This window comes from Triticum aestivum, chromosome 6A, assembly GCF_018294505.1.
Source record: "Triticum aestivum cultivar Chinese Spring chromosome 6A, IWGSC CS RefSeq v2.1, whole genome shotgun sequence".
In the NCBI taxonomy this organism is placed as follows: Eukaryota; Viridiplantae; Streptophyta; class Magnoliopsida; order Poales; family Poaceae; genus Triticum; species Triticum aestivum.
The window spans coordinates 551633482-551649350 of record NC_057809.1 but is presented as its reverse complement, the minus strand read 5'-3'; the positions used below and the strand labels follow the sequence as shown (position 1 = coordinate 551649350).

At 46.2% G+C, this 15869-nt stretch overlaps 1 protein-coding gene across 1 annotated transcript; it reads left to right on the top strand.

Annotated features, from left to right (window-relative positions):
• The first annotated feature begins 210 nt into the window (after window positions 1-210).
• LOC123128425 (probable histidine kinase 6) lies at window positions 211-7747 on the top strand. Its single transcript, XM_044548421.1, has 11 exons — window positions 211-1418; window positions 2326-2559; window positions 2689-2858; window positions 3205-3423; window positions 3496-3682; window positions 3769-3820; window positions 3903-4132; window positions 4321-4419; window positions 4557-5269; window positions 6292-6774; window positions 6980-7747. The coding sequence occupies exons 1-11, from the start codon at window positions 1098-1100 to the stop codon at window positions 7239-7241; spliced, it is 2970 nt and encodes a 989-aa protein (XP_044404356.1). The 5' UTR covers window positions 211-1097; the 3' UTR covers window positions 7242-7747.
• The last annotated feature ends 8122 nt before the right edge of the window (window positions 7748-15869 follow it).

Below are 15869 nucleotides of genomic sequence, written 5' to 3'. Positions count from 1 at the left end.
CATCCGAGCCCGATGCAGGGGGCCGGCCGGTTTTCCCGCTTCGCTCCTGCTGCCGGCCGTGTCCGTGTGTGTGTGGGAGTGGATCGGACGGACGACGGACCACGGGTGGGTTCGGCCGCCCCGCACTCCGCCCCGCGCCACGTGACCCAAAAGGACTCCGCGGGTCGCTGGCATTGGCATTGGCACCCCCTACTGGCTGGCTCTACCCCTGCTAGCAGCCGCAGCCGCAGCCACCCCACCCGGCTTCTTCCTCTCCCCCTCTCCCTCCCTCCCCGCTGGCCTGCCTGCCTGCCTGGTTCCCTCCTCCCCCGCCACGGTCGCTGTCGCAGGATCACCACCACCCGTAGCTCTCTCCAGGCTCCAGCAGATCAGTAGCAGGAGTAGGCCGCAGCCGAAGCGGCAGCGCCTGCCCAGCTCCGCCGCTGCCGCCGTCGATCTCCGCCACCATTCCACCCACCCGCCAAAAAGAGCCCCCACACGCCGCCGCCCGAGGCAGGCTAGCCCGCTCGCTCCCTCGCTTCGTGAGCCGCGCGCGCGCGGTCGCCGCTCCAGCAACGCAGGAGGCCGGGCCTGTGGCCGCGAGGCTCGCGGCGCTCAATTGGCCTGCCGGGGGACGCCACGCCACGCGGCGGGCCTTTGTCCGGAATATCTCCCGCACGGAAAAAGCTACTACTACTAGAGCTAGCGAGCGAGGGAGCCTGGTGCGATTCCTCCCCAAATTTTAATTGGCTTCGGCAGCCGCGCCAGCCAGCGGCGAGCCCGCCCGCCCGCCCGCCCACCAGCCGGAGGTAGGGGAGGGGAGGAGCACTGGAGTAAAGAGGCCCGGGGATTTTATTAATGCGGCTTAGCGAGCGGGCGGGGTAATTATTTTAGCGCCGCTGTCTCGGCTGGGAACTCGCGAAAGCTCGCCTCTTTTGAGGCCCGCCCCCGCCCCCGCTCGCCGCCTCCTCCGCCCAACCCCTCCGCGCCGCGCTCCCGCTCTCTCTCCCTCCCTGCCGCTGGGAGCACTTGTTTTCTTCTGGGTACCAGTGCGCGCTTGCTTTCGCTGGGGGTGGTCGTCGCGCATTCCCACAAGCATATGGTGCGCATTGTGCGGGATGGGGAGTAGTAGTAAATTGGGGGAAGGCATGGAGGAGAAGGGGGGGAGGGTGGGGATGGGCAAGTACGCGGCCAGGCGGGGCTGGAGGCGCCTGGCGGCGGTCGCCTGGCTGGTGGCGGCGGTGGCCTGCTCGGCCGCCGTGCACTGGCAGCTGCGCCGGGAGACCATGGAGCGCGCCGAGGAGCGGCTCGTCAGCATGTGCGAGGAGCGGGCCAGGATGCTGCAGGAGCAGTTCGGCGTCACCGTCAACCACGTCCACGCGCTCGCCATCCTCATCTCCACCTTCCACTTCGAGAAGAACCCCTCCGCCCTCGACCAGGTGAGCAAACAACATAATAGGGACTGCCGATTTGTTTCTTCCTCTTCCTCCTCGATGCATTCGTTAATTCATTCACTCATTCATTCCTATGTCACCGCGTGCTTCCAATCCCGCGGCAATGGCGGGCTCCAGAAATCCTAAACAAGTATAGTACTCCTAGTAAAACACGGTTGTTGCATCTCTTTAAAAAAGGATATTTCCTCGTGGTGGCTCGATGCTTACAGAGTTGCAGGCTAGTCGTTTAGCGCCGCATTATTGTTTTAGTCGGTCCGTTGTGGGCCTCTTGATCTTTGAATATGTGGCGTTCTTGGAGCGGTTGTGTTTCTTTTCTATGCTCCAAACCTCCAAGACACAGAGTCAGAGACGTCTCTGAACTACTAGGCCGGTAGAAGAAGAACATTGCTCTGTTTGTTTTTGGAGTGGTTAATGGTTGGGTTTGGCCAGTGCTTGACCCACTCCATTTGTTTATGCTCACAGCCGTAGCGATGCAGTGCTGGCTGCGGTTGTCCAGTGATGGGTTCTTGATCCTACTTTTTTCTCCTAAAATATTCCCCTAAAGGTGCCCTCTTTTGGGAATTCCGAGCCCGCTGCTTTTGTTGATTAAGTGGTAGCTTTAGACTTTTAGGAGTGCCTTGGCAAGGCAATATGGTATTTGAAGGCACATTCTGGTTGTTGCAACAAGCAACAATGAGTAATGCCCTAATTTGGTTGGTGGCCCTAGTTGCTATCTTTTTTTCTTCTTCTTTCAAACAATGCCCTTTTTTTAGTTATAAGAATCACATGGATTAGGTGCAGCTTTAACTTGATTGTTTCTTACTTTCTTGGATGCTCTTGGTAATTAAGTCTCAACCCATCAGTTCACTGCTGGTGTGCTTTACCTTACATTTTGGTGAAAATTTTGCTGCAGGATACTTTTGCGAAGTACACGGCAAGGACATCATTCGAGCGTCCACTGCTAAATGGGGTGGCTTACGCACAGCGCCTCTTCCCTCACGAGAAGGAAACGTTTGAAAGACAGCATGGATGGATTATGAGGACTATGAATCGAGAGGCTGCACCTCTCCAAGATGAGTATGCCCCGGTGATTTTCTCCCAGGATACGGTCTCCTACCTTGCGCGCATGGACATGATGTCTGGGGAGGTGTGATTTCTTACTGCATGATGGTTTCTTCTGTCTGTCGATTCTTAGTTCATTGAGGGCAGGGGACACAGTTGTGTTGCCAGTTTTAAGTTTGGTTCAGTGTAAATAATCCGTTTGTTTCGCATGTAGGAGGACCGAGAAAACATCTTGCGTGCGAGGGAAACTGGCAAACCTGTGTTAACAAACCCATTTCGGCTTCTTGGGTCGAACCACTTGGGCGTAGTACTCACTTTTGCAGTGTATCGCCCTGATCTACCTGCTGATGCATCAGTTGAGCAACGTGTGGAAGCAACTGCTGGGTAAGATGATTGGACTATCTTCCAAATATATGACCCACAAAACCTGTATTTGCATGTCATTTCTTTAGTGTTGGCTATACAGTACTTCAATGCATCAAAGCAGATGATTCGACATAGCATACAATGACCTAGAGAACTTGCATTAATGTATCATTATTCATACATATATAGTACTAACTTATTGTCCTTCTTTCTTTCATTCAGCAATACAAAGGTCCTTTCTAGTGTGATAGCCCAACATATTTAGAGTTTTGTACCAGAAATATAACACAAACATATACTTAACTATTTTGTGAGTGTGGCCTCCTGAGTCATGACTCTAATCTAATCGAATCCCCACTGACAGCTATCTTGGTGGAGCTTTTGATGTGGAGTCACTTGTGGAAAATTTGCTGAGTAAACTTGCTGGCAATCAGGATATATTGGTGAATGTGTATGACGTCACAAATGCTTCAGAGCCTATGGCCATGTATGGATCTCAAACACCAGATAATAAAGTGGACCTCTTGCATGTTAGCATGCTTGATTTTGGAGATCCGTTTAGGAAGCATGAAATGAGGTGCAGGTTAGTAGCTTCTTCCATGACACTGACTTTGTTGGCTCATTGTCCTTCCACTAATGTTGGTAAGTTGTGCAGGTATGGGCAAAAGCCTCCATTGCCGTGGTCTGCTATTAGTAATCCTATGGGCTGCTTTGTCATATGGATGCTTATTGGGTATATAATTTGTGCTGCATGGTCTCGGTATGACAAAGTTTCAGAGGATTGTAGAAAAATGGAAGAGCTCAAAACTCAAGCAGAAGCTGCTGATATTGCAAAGTCTCAGGTTTGACATTTATTTGTGTGCTTAGGCTACTTGACGTTCTTCCGTACATAAGAATTATATACTTATGCAAGTTTTCTTCTTTGCAGTTTCTGGCAACTGTATCTCATGAAATTAGAACTCCTATGAACGGCGTCCTTGGTATGAATATCTTCCTTTCGGATACATACATAATGTCCACTCTTAGGACTTGGCCATCTTAAAACATTACCTTTTGTTGTAGGGATGCTGGACATGCTTTTGGGGACAGATCTGACTATGACTCAGAAAGATTTTGCTCAGACCGCTCAGGATTGTGGCAAAGCATTGATAATACTGATAAATGATGTCCTTGATCGAGCAAAGTTTGAAGCTGGAAGGTTGGAACTTGAGGAAGTGCCTTTTGACTTGCGAACGCTGACGGACGATGTGATCTCCTTGTTTGCCTCAAAGTTAAGAGCGAAGTGCATAGAGGTATCTTACTATTGCATAAATGATTCAATATCTTTACTATGCTTTCATAGTCATAATGGATGCGGACTACCTGTAGTGATTGTTTGCAGCCGAGCGGAAACAGACAATACAATTCCACAAATGCCATTCTTCTATATACCTCCTTTCCTGTAGCACATTATTTCCTAATATTTCCCTTATTGCCGCAGCTTGCAGTGTTTGTGAGTGACGATGTTCCAAAACTTGTCACCGGAGATCCTTGGAGATTTCGACAGATACTGACAAATTTAGTGGGCAATGCAGTCAAAGTAAGCATTCAACTTTCGGTATCATAGCATTATCTGTTTATTGCATACTTTGCAACTTTGAATAATGTTGAGTTTTTGTTATTCTGTACAAAAACATCCATAAATTATTCTGAATCCATTCATTATCAATTTTCCAGTTCACAGAACGGGGCCATGTTTTTGTGCGGGTCTCTCTGGCTGAGAACTCAACTATGGAAGCTAAACGAGCCCCCAATGGAAACCTCAATGGGAAAGATTGTAAAGTTGAGCCTACAGCTAATGGTGCCTTCAATACTTTGAGTGGGTTTCAAGCTGCGGATGAACGAAATAGCTGGGAATATTTTAAGCTGTTGCTCTCTGATAAGGAGTTACTTTCTGATGAGCTCGAGGGTAAAAAATCTAGCCAAAATGATTCCGATCACGTGACCTTGATGATAAGCATTGAGGATACAGGTGTTGGTATCCCACTGCATGCACAAGATCGTGTTTTTACGCCTTTTATGCAGGCAGATAGTTCAACTTCAAGGAATTATGGTGGAACTGGTATTGGTTTAAGCATCAGCAAATGTTTGGCTGAACTTATGGGCGGGCAAATAAGTTTCATCAGCCGTCCTTCCATTGGGAGTACATTTACATTCTCAGCGGTTGTGAAGCGTGCATCCAAAGATACTTCATGTGCTTCAGAGAGGAGCTTGTCCGAGGCACTACCAACTGCCTTTAGGGGAATGAAGGCGATTTTGGTAGACGGGAAACCTGTGCGTAGTGCTGTGACAAGATATCACCTTAACAGGCTGGGAATAATTGTTCAAGTTGTGAATAATATGAGTATGGGAATTCAAGCCTTTGGGAAAAATGGTGCAACAGAGTCAAGGTGAGTTTTCTGTTGTCATTTTCAATTCCTAACAGAACTTATCACTGGAATTTTAGAAATAGAGGACAAATAACCGCTCAACTGGTTTCTAGCTGTATAGGAAATGGTATTTTATTACTAGTACGAGAGGAGCTTTCACATGTGCTCTGAGAGGCTAATGTTCCCATATTAATTAGGGGTAGGGAGGTAGAAAGATTCACACTACTTTCAGGTAATAGTTTTGTAGGAAGTGCAATTTTCCAAACGTAATATATTGTATCACTAATACAAGAGGAGCTTTCACATGTGCCCTGAGATGCTAAAGTTTCCAATATTAATCAGGAGTAGATAGGTAGATGTAGTGAATCACGCAGGGTGTTTGGCAAGTTGTAGTTAATCGAATGACCGGAATGTCTCTGTGAGCCAAATTCAGACACACAGAGATAAAGCACTCGGAATTTTCTCTGTGAGTCAAGTGACAGAAATCAAGAATGAAGCAATTTCTGTGCAATTTATTCCACCTCAATGGGGATTTCAATATACAAGATTGAGAGATAGAAGAGGCTGAGATTACAACGTGTTAGTAAGAAGCTCAGTTTAGATTTTTTATTTGTTTCGGGCTCAGTTTAGATTCTACTCCCTCCGTTCCAAAATAGATGACTCAACTTTAGTATAAAGTTAGTACAAAGTTGAGTCATCTACTCCCTCTGTCCCACAATATAAGAACGTTTTTGACACTACATTAGTGTAAAAAATGTTCTTATATTATGAGACGGAGGGAGTATTTTGGAACGGAGGGAGTAGCTATGTGGGTGGACGTTGTGCTGCGCATGAGGTGGACTAGGACGGTGCAGTTGCATTGCATGCGGTAGACTTGGCAGAGCAGGTGCTTGTCTAACAACAGATGTTTTTTCAACTAAAAATATAAGACCTGTGAAGGACCAGAACTAATCCTCAATACCAAGTACTTCTATTTATGTGCCATAAATTCTTCTTCAACACCTGCTTAGTCTCTTTTCTCCATTTACTTTATTTCTTTGTAGAGAAAAACCGTCGATGCTTTTTATTGAGAATGACATCTGGAGGCCCGAGACAGATACTCAGTTACCGAGTCGTCTACGTACGCTCGGGATGAATGGTCAGGCGCATGAGCTACCCAAGCTGATCCTTTTGGTCACATCTGAAGCTGACAAGGACAAGTACGGATCCACGTTCAATACTGTGATGTGTAAACCCTTAAGAGCAAGCACAATTGCTTCTTGTCTACAGCAGTTGCTAAAAGTAGATATACCTGCAAGGAAAGAAAATCAAAATAGGCCCTCATTTCTTCGTAGCCTGCTGGTTGGGAAGAATATATTGGTTGTAGATGACAATAAAGTAAATCTACGGGTTGCTCAAGCCGCACTGAAGAAGTATGGTGCCAAGGTTCATTGTGTTGAAAGTGGCAAGGATGCTATCTCCCTACTTCAACCTCCACATTGCTTCCATGCATGTTTTATGGACGTTCAAATGCCTGAGATGGATGGGTATGATTCTGTGTACTCATCACTCTGCTGCAACTGTTATTTCTAACTTTATCTCTTCTTATAAAGAGCCAAACTGTTATTTGTTTGGGTTTTACTTAGGAAAGAAGTTATAATTATGTTCTCCAGGCTTTATGTATCAAGTTTTGTTGCTTGATAGTCTCTCATCCTTATTGACTGCTGATTATCAATGTGATGTACTCTTCAGGTTCGAGGCTACTAGACAAATACGAGAAATGGAGAAGAAAGCGAACGAGGAAAAGAGAGAACAGTCGAGTTCAGGGGAAGGTTCGACATTTGTTGAGTGGCATTTGCCTGTTCTTGCAATGACGGCTGACGTCATTCAGGCGACCTACGAAGAGTGTATGAAATCGGGGATGGATGGCTATGTGTCCAAACCGTTCGACGAGCAGCAGCTATACCAAGCGGTCTCCAGATTAGTGGTGGGAACAACTGATTCGGCCTCATGATCTGATCGGTCGAAGCCGGATCCGACGCCTCGTTGGTTGAAGCGAAGCCAAAGCTGACTCTGACTCTTACAAACCTGACACGGATATCTCCGCAACACTTTGGATGAAAAGACGAAGGCGCCTTGAGCTAGTGAACTTCGTTGCAGGCCGAGGTAAGGTAAACGACGGTGCGCGCCGCGGCGGGCATGCATTTCTGCTGCTGCTGCCCAGGGGGGGAAGATGAAGATGAAGGAGGTGGCTCGAGATATACTAGGTAGATTAGGATTTTTTGGTTTGCTGTTGGTGGTAGGCAGATGTATGTATGATGTTGTGTCTCCTGTCTGTTCATTCTTTGAACATACATAACATCTCTGTGCTGTGATGTGCTGTGCTGCACTCGCCTGAGCTCCGGAGTCCGCTGAGAAGAAAATATGTGGTGGGCTTTTGGGTTGCCTCCTCTCCCTCTCCGCCGCGTGTTCGTACTATGATTGATGATCATCGATACATCGTGGAACTTTTGATGCAAACTGTTGGGTGTAGGCAAACTGGGCGTGTGTCTTTTTTGTCTGGCGAGATGCTGAATTTGCTAGGCCTCTTGCTCAGCTGCTCCGTTCCTCCCTCTGAAAATCGACACATTTGCTGCTGGCAAGTTGCCTGCAAAAACGAATTGGTGCATGTCGATTTTCTGGGCAGCTCAAAAACAAATTGGACGGCTCAAAATTTCGATTTACACCGGTTTTTTTACAGTCGATCTGGTTGGATGTCTGTATTGCTGATGCTACTACTACTAGTAGTACTTGATATGAAATGCAGGGCAGCATCAGTACTGGCTTTCTTCTGCCATGGTGTTTGACTCATTTTTATTTTGCCGCGGCGGAACCGAGCATGGGCAGGCGCGTTTAATTGGTCCGAGCAGTGCGCAGTGCTCCTGCGGCGTAGACTGCAGCGCTGCAATCGAACGGGCAGGTTTCCTGTATGGCGTCTGGCACGGAAGCGGAAGCTGGGCGGCACAGGCCTGTCGACCAGCGGGCAGCGAACCTTCCGACGCAACGCGCGATTTATTACTGCTCCATCCGACAGCCTGAACCATGCTCATCCTGTGCCGGCAATGGTGCAGCATGCTGCATGCATGCAAATGCACGAGAGGTGCCGGACAAGGGTAGAAAATCCTTGTTCCTATGGTAATCTTATTGCGTCGGAGGGACTTTACTTTTACTGTCTTACAGTGTTGACCCGTTTGTGATAGTTTAGCACGGTTTGACCCTTATTTGTAAAATAGTTCGGATCTGACCCTTTTTAACACGCTAGTAACCCTGGCGTCTAGGATGCATTGAAGACGCCAGGGTCCTTAGCATCTGGCCCTGGCCCACCTTCCTGGTCAGGCAAGTTAACCATATGACATGGCAAATTTCGCTCCCGACCTTAGGCGCCAAGAACCTTGGCGTCTACCCCTAAGAAATAAGTGGCCACATGGAGAGTGTGTCGGGCCCATCCCACACCCACACACTCTCCAATCCCAATCTTACACCCCAACCAAGAGCAACACAGGAGAGCTCCCCCACTCTCCCACCTCAAGGCTCAATCAAACCCTCCTCCAAATTTTGTTTTCTTCGGTGAATCATTCTCTCCCTTGGTGTCTGAGGTTTTCTCCTCCGGATCCCTAAATTTTGTTGGTAATTTCTTGTTATTTTAGTGGCATTTTGTAACCCTAGGTGGAACCTTAGTTTCTAGCTTTCTCCAAATCCTTGGGTATTGGGTATCTTTCAATCACTTTGTTGATGTGGTAGTAGTAATAGGATATGCATGTTGTGAGTACAAATGACGATTTTGATTTATATGATGATCTATGGTTAGGGTTAGGTTTTGTGTTAAGCAAATGACATGATTTATTTAGTACATAAGTTTTAATGTGTCTTTGAAACAACTCATTAGTAATGGCATGATCCATATATAGTTGTCATTGATTCATTAGAGTTGCACTTGTTTTTTAAACAATGCATTATAGTTGCCATTCATACATTTTATTTTTTGTCCTTTTAGATGGATGATAGACTTGTTAATTTTCATTATTTGTGTTAGAATAAAACGCTAATGCAAGATCATAGACAACACACCGAGGCACGATATTTGTTAACGAGGTTCATCGATATGGCTACATCCCCGGGGCATGACTACGGGCGCTCCTCTCCAAGATACCGCAACACCGGCCGCCCGGGCGCCGACACAAGCCGTCGGCTCCCCCGCGTACCTGTTGCTATCAAGTCGTCATGGGTTACAACGTGTGGTGCCCCTCCGTATATAAGAGGCCTTAGGATACAAGTGTCTGACTCCTACACAACTCGTACCTAACCACACCAATTACAACTCCAAGTCCACGTAACCCCTTGCGTACATAATATTCGACACAAATATAACAAACTCCACCTTGGCGAATATTCTCCACCACTTAGAAGTCGTCCATGCTCGAACCTCCATGTACTCCGGACTTGGGTTGTCTCCTTTGTAGCTTACTGAGAGCTACCTGATGGGCCAGACCCGCCGCCACCGTGAGACTCCACTGCTACTCTTGCAGCTCCACTCCCCATGGCTCCACCTGCAATAGTGCTCCCTTGCAACTAGTAAAGATGCGAAACCGTCCTCTCTCTCCTATCATCACAGTCACCCCATCTTCCATGATTTCCATGGTCTTCGTATCCCGATCACAACAGAATTCCGTACCACCATCATGAAGAACACCAAGCGAAATTAGATTCCTCCTTAGCCCTGACACATGCCTGACTCCCCGAAGCATCCGCTCAACTCCGTCAAACATCTTAATTTTGATGTCACCTACTCCAGCAACACGATAACCTGTATCATCGCCCACATAGGCTAAACCAAACTCACCAGACTTGTACGAAGAGAACCACTCCCTGTTGGGCGTCGCGTGAAAAGAGCAAGCTGAATCCAACATCCACGCTTCAGTTTTTGTTGACCGCATTTTTGATACTACGAGAACATCACTACTGTTGTCCGAGTCATCACCACGAGTAGCCGCATTAGCACTTGCCCCACCCTTCAGTTCTGGGCATTCCCTCTTTATATGTCCCCAATCCTTGCACCTGTAGCACTGCACCTTTTTCTTCTTTTTCTTCTCCGCCTCTTCCCTTCCTGAGCTGATAACCTTGAACTGCCAACCCCAAACCTTGAGTACTCTCCTCTGTAGCATTCTTTTGCTTCCTCAACTCATGTCCAAGCAACGCTGCAGTGACTTCCTCATTATTGACGGTTGCCTTTCCATGTGTCAATGTAATGACCAAAATGCTCATAGGACGGTGGCAACGAAACAAGAAGAAGTAGTGCCTTATCCTCGTCCTCGATCTTCACATCCAGACACGCTAGATCCGTGACCAACTGATTAAAGGCATTCACATGCTCCACAAGATCCGACCCCTCCCGCATCTTCAGCCCATAGAACTTTTGTTTCAAATACAGCTTATTGATCGCCGACTTGGACATATAACAATTTGCCAACTTGTCCCAAATTTCCTTAGGAGAATCTTCGTCCATGACATGATACATGACCTGATCCGCAAGACAAAGCCGTATGGTAGCGGCCGCCTGCACTTGCATATCCTCCCACGCATCATTGTCGACCTTGGCCGGCTTCGTCTCCTGCAAACCCTTCAAGATTCCGTGTTGCGCCAGAATATCCTTGACTCTTGTCTGCCATAGACCGAAGTTACCCGTGCCATCGAATTTCTCCAAATCAAACCTGGTGAATCCCGACGCCATGCCGAGCCGTGATCTAACCGACCTGTTGCCGCCGGTCTTACCGCCCTTTTCTTCTGCGACTTCCTCATGAAAAAGGTCGCTGATCCCGTATTCCTCGTCTGAAGCCACGACGCAGTCCGCGGTCTACCAAGAAATCTGACTTGCACAACCTTCTTGTCTGTGCCTTTGCTGCCTCGCATCGCCGAACTTTTATTACTGCTGAAACAACCCACGACCTTACCTTTTCCTTCCCTGACATGGAAATCAAAATCACAGACCGCGCAGATATATCCAATCCAATACAGTACCAATCTCCAACGGACCAAACATGCATGCACACGGCTCCTTGAATCACAAATTAGCAGGCCTGTCCCCTGGACCCAAAACGCACACGCACACATGTATCATCAGATAGGTTCACCGCATGTATGTTAGTCCCCTTGACTCCTGCCACAATACGATTTTTCTATCCTTGTGCACCGCACTCCGTCCGAGAAACCTACTGCTTTGGCCTTCCCACAACCTTGCTCATGATACCACTTGTTAGAATAAAACGCTAATGCAAGATCATAGACGACACACCGAGGCACGATATTTGTTAACGAGGTTCTCCAATATGGCTACATCCTCGGGGCATGACTACGGGCGCTCCTCCCCAACATACCGCAACACCGGCCGCCCGGGCGCCGACACAAGCCGTCGGCTCCCCCGCGTACCTGTTGCTATCAAGTCGTCATGGGTTACAACGTGTGGTGCCCCTCCGTATATAAGAGGCCTAGGATACAAGTATCCGACTCCTACACAACTCGTACCTAACCACACCAATTATAACTCCAAGTCCACGTAACCCCTTGAGTACATAATATTCGACACAAATATAACAATTTGGACATAACGACATTTGTCACCAAAAATGCAAGTGACAATGAGAAAGTGGTGGTATTTGACACAAGTCCTAGTTATGATGAGGTTGTTCTAAAAGTAAGAAATATCTGAACTAATAGGAAGATATGATATTGGATGTAGGTAATCATGAGTATTATTGTTGACATTACCCCTGAGGTAAATAAGTGGAGAGGTGAAACTATAAACCCCCATCTTCCTATGTGTTTGACTGACATTTTGCTCCATAAATATGCAATGCGTGTCAGCAATTGTGGAAGAATAAATGATAGTTGAGTATGTGAACTTGCTAATCAAAGCTCTTGCATAGACTTTTTCCGATAATATGATAAATTGCAATTGTTTCAACGACTGAGATCATAGTTTGTTAGTTTTCAGTGAAGTTTGTGATTCATACTTTATGTTGTGAATAAATTGTTGCTTGATCATGAGAAGTTTTATGATAAACATTTGCTGCTATGTTATTAATCATGATGCTACCATGTCCGTATTTTTGTTTTATCGACACCTCTCTCTCTAAACATGTGGTCATAATTATCGAGTTCGGCTTGCGCTTGAGGATAAGCGAGGTCTAAACTTGAGGGAGTTGATACGTCCATTTTGTATCATGTTTTCCTAGTGTTATTTATAATGTTTTTATCATTATTACACTTTGTGATGCAATTCTAATGACTTTTCTTTCTTAGTTACCGGCAGCTGGAATTCTGGACCTAAAAAGCTACAACAGAGATACCTATTCTACAGAGCTCCAAATGACCTGAATCTTCACGGAGATTTTTCATTGAATATATAAAAAATACTAGAGCAAAGAAATACCAGAGGGGGCCACCAGTTTCCCACAAGGCAACAGAGCATGACCACCCCTGGGCGCGCCCTGATTTTTGTGGGGCCCACAGCTAGCCTCCGGTGCACATCTTCTGCTACATGAAGGGTTTTGACCTAGAAAAAGGAGCAGGACTTTTGGCATGAAGCGCCGCCATCTCGAGGCGGAACTTGGGCAGGAGCATTTTTGCCCTCCGGTAGAGCGATTCTGTCAGGGATAATTCCCTCCATGAGGGGGAAATCGAATCCATCGACATCACCAACGATATTCTCCTCGTGGAATGACCAATCTTCATCAACATATTCACCAGCACCATCTCCTCTCAAACCCTAATTCATCTCTTGTATTCAATATTTGTATCAAAACCTAGATTGGTACCTGTTGGTTGCTAGTAGTGTTGATTACATCTTGAAGTTGATGCTAGTTGGTTTATTTGGTGGAAGATATATGTTCATATCCTTAATCATATTCTATACCCCTATGATCTTGAACATGAACATGATTTGTGAGTAGTTACTTTTGTTCTTGAGGACATGGGAGAAGTCCGGTTATAAGTAATCATGTGAATTTGGTATCTGTTTGATATTTTGATGACATATATGTTGTTGCTTCCTTTACTTGTGTCATGTGAACATCGACTATATGACACTTCACTATACTTGGGCCTAGGAAGACATTGTGAAGTAACAAGTAGATGATAGGTTGCTAGAGGGACATAAGCTTATATCCTAGTTTGTGCGTTATTCCGTGATTTGGATCAATATGTTTCATGCTAGGGTTAGATTTATCTTAATTCTTCTTTCGTAGTTGCGGATGCTTGCGAGAGGGGTAATCATAAGAGAGTTGCTTGTTCAAGTAAGAACAACACCCTATCACCGATCCACCAACATATCAAATTATCAATATAGCGAACGCGAATCAAATAAACATGTTGAAAGTGACTAGACAGTAATTCCCATCTGTTCTCGAGAACGCTTTGCTTTATATAAGAGAACTTTATGACTTTTCCTTTGCTATAAAAAGGATTGGTCCACCTTGCTGCATTTTGTTACCGTTGTTACTTGTTACTTGCTACGAATTATCTTACTACAAAACTATCTGTTACCACGACTTTTAGTGTTTGCAGAAAATACCTTGCTGAAACCACTTGTCGTTTCGTTCTGCTCCTCATTGGGTTCGACATTTTTACTTATCAAAAGGACTACGAATGATCCCCTATACTTGTGGGTGATCACAGACCCGTCAGGCATTGCAAAGCAAGCGCAACATGGCTCATGTTGCAAAACCACCTGCAAGCGAAACTTGGCTCTTGTTGCAAACCCGTCGGATGTTTCCAAAGCGAGTGCAACATGTCTCATGTAGCAAACACCCAAGCGCAACATGGATCATGTTGCAAACCCTAAACCATCAGTTTTCGCGCACGGGATCCAATGCCTTTGGAAGCGGTTGATCTACCCACGTTTCAGCCAGCCGACGCATAGCACACGCCATATTGTAAACATTTAAAGTCTTTTTCTATGAAAAAAACAAAAAGGTAGGGTAACCGGGTAATCTATATCAGGACCGACCTTCCTTGGCAATCCACACTAGTGGCCACACGCGCAGCCCGTAGCAGCCTGCCCTGTCAAGAAATGGGCCTCGAGCTGGTGCAAAAATGTCCTGCATACAACTAGCTTGTTCTTCTGACCTGATGTGGCCCGGTAGCGCGTTGTTGCATGTTGCCCCACGGAGAGTTTGGTTGATCCTATTCCGCGCCTTTATTGCCAGTTATAGGCTATTTCGCCAACCAGGGCACACCCCATGTATTAGGTGTAGTAGCAGGTCAACCCATATTCTTCCTGTGTTTTTTCTATGTTTTTCACCTAGATATTTCGTGTTTCTCTTTTTTCTTTTCTTTTTTTCTTTTTAAAAAAATTCGCAACTTTGCCTCAAATTTTTGAATCTTTTCAACCTCGTGAACATTTTTCAAATTTCATGATTTTTTCAATTCATCTTTTTTAGTTTTTTTAACTCTAGTGAAAAATTTCAGTTTTTTTGCATTTTTAGTATTTTTTAAAAAATCTCCAAAAATAATCCAAACCCGTAATTTCCCCAAAACCCACAAACTTTTTGCATATTTGTGAACTTCTTTTTCAAATTTGATGATTTTTTTGTTTCAAATCCATGTTTTTTTTCTCCAAAATCACCGCAAACATTTTCAAAATTGTGATCTTTTTTGAAATTCATGACTTTTTTTAAATTCGTGAACTTTTTTGAATTCATGTACATTTTCTGATTTTCTGCGTTTTTTCTGAAGTCAATAGTTGACCGGTCAACCGTCGACCACTCACATGTGACCGAGTGAACCATGGCGTTTCTGGGCCGAGCGACCACGTCGCACATGGTATTGGGTCGGCCCGGAACCGCAGGATGCACTTGTTCTCCTAGCCGACGCTTAAGGCGCCAACTAGGTGGTCTCGAGACTTGAGTTTTTTCTTCGCCATCTTCCTTCTATTATTAATGTCTCACCGAACGTTCTACCGGGTCAGACCTGACCGCATCGCACACTAGCACCCCATGCATTTCCATCACGACCATTGTGCAATCAGAGATGTGTACATTGAGGAAACACTCCTCCGAGGTGTGGTCGATGTGACAGTTGTCACAGACCATGGCAACCAGTTGCGAGGTTGGGATATGCTAGTTCTGACATGTAAGGCCGGGACGGCCTCTAGCCCATGTTATCCATAACATGGGTGCTGGGTCTTCGCCCTCGTCCTCTGAGTCAGAGGTCGGGAAACGATGGTCCGTCTGGCCTAACCAGTTATTTACGCCCCGACTGGTCTGATGATGTAGACGTTCGAATATTGCGTGTTGGTATGTGGCTCCTGAGTTCTGAAGCCCAAACGGGTATGAGGGACCCGACATCGGTGGTGACGATGCCATTGTTGATGTGGATGCCGATGAGATGTGCCAGAGTGCTGGCAGGCACACATGGAGGTCGGCGTGGCTGTTGACGATGAAGGCCACGACGCCTACGTAGATGAGGTGTGCTGGGTGGGACGGTGGGTTGATGTCGAACCGGCCTACCTCGTCCGCGGTGAACATGAGAGAGCCAAAGGTTAGGCTCTCCCCTGAAGGAAATATGCCTAGAGGCAATAATAAAGTTATTATTTATTTCCTTATATCAT

Bases quoted from the DNA above. Each gene is read 5' to 3' on its own strand.
- LOC123128425 (XM_044548421.1), top strand. From the start codon at position 1,098: ATGGGGAGTAGTAGTAAATTGGGGGAAGGCATGGAGGAGAAGGGGGGG. The intron at 3,821-3,902 runs GTATGAATATCT...CTTTTGTTGTAG, and splicing joins TCCTATGAACGGCGTCCTTG to GGATGCTGGACATGCTTTTG. The intron at 5,270-6,291 runs GTGAGTTTTCTG...ATTTCTTTGTAG, and splicing joins AATGGTGCAACAGAGTCAAG to AGAAAAACCGTCGATGCTTT.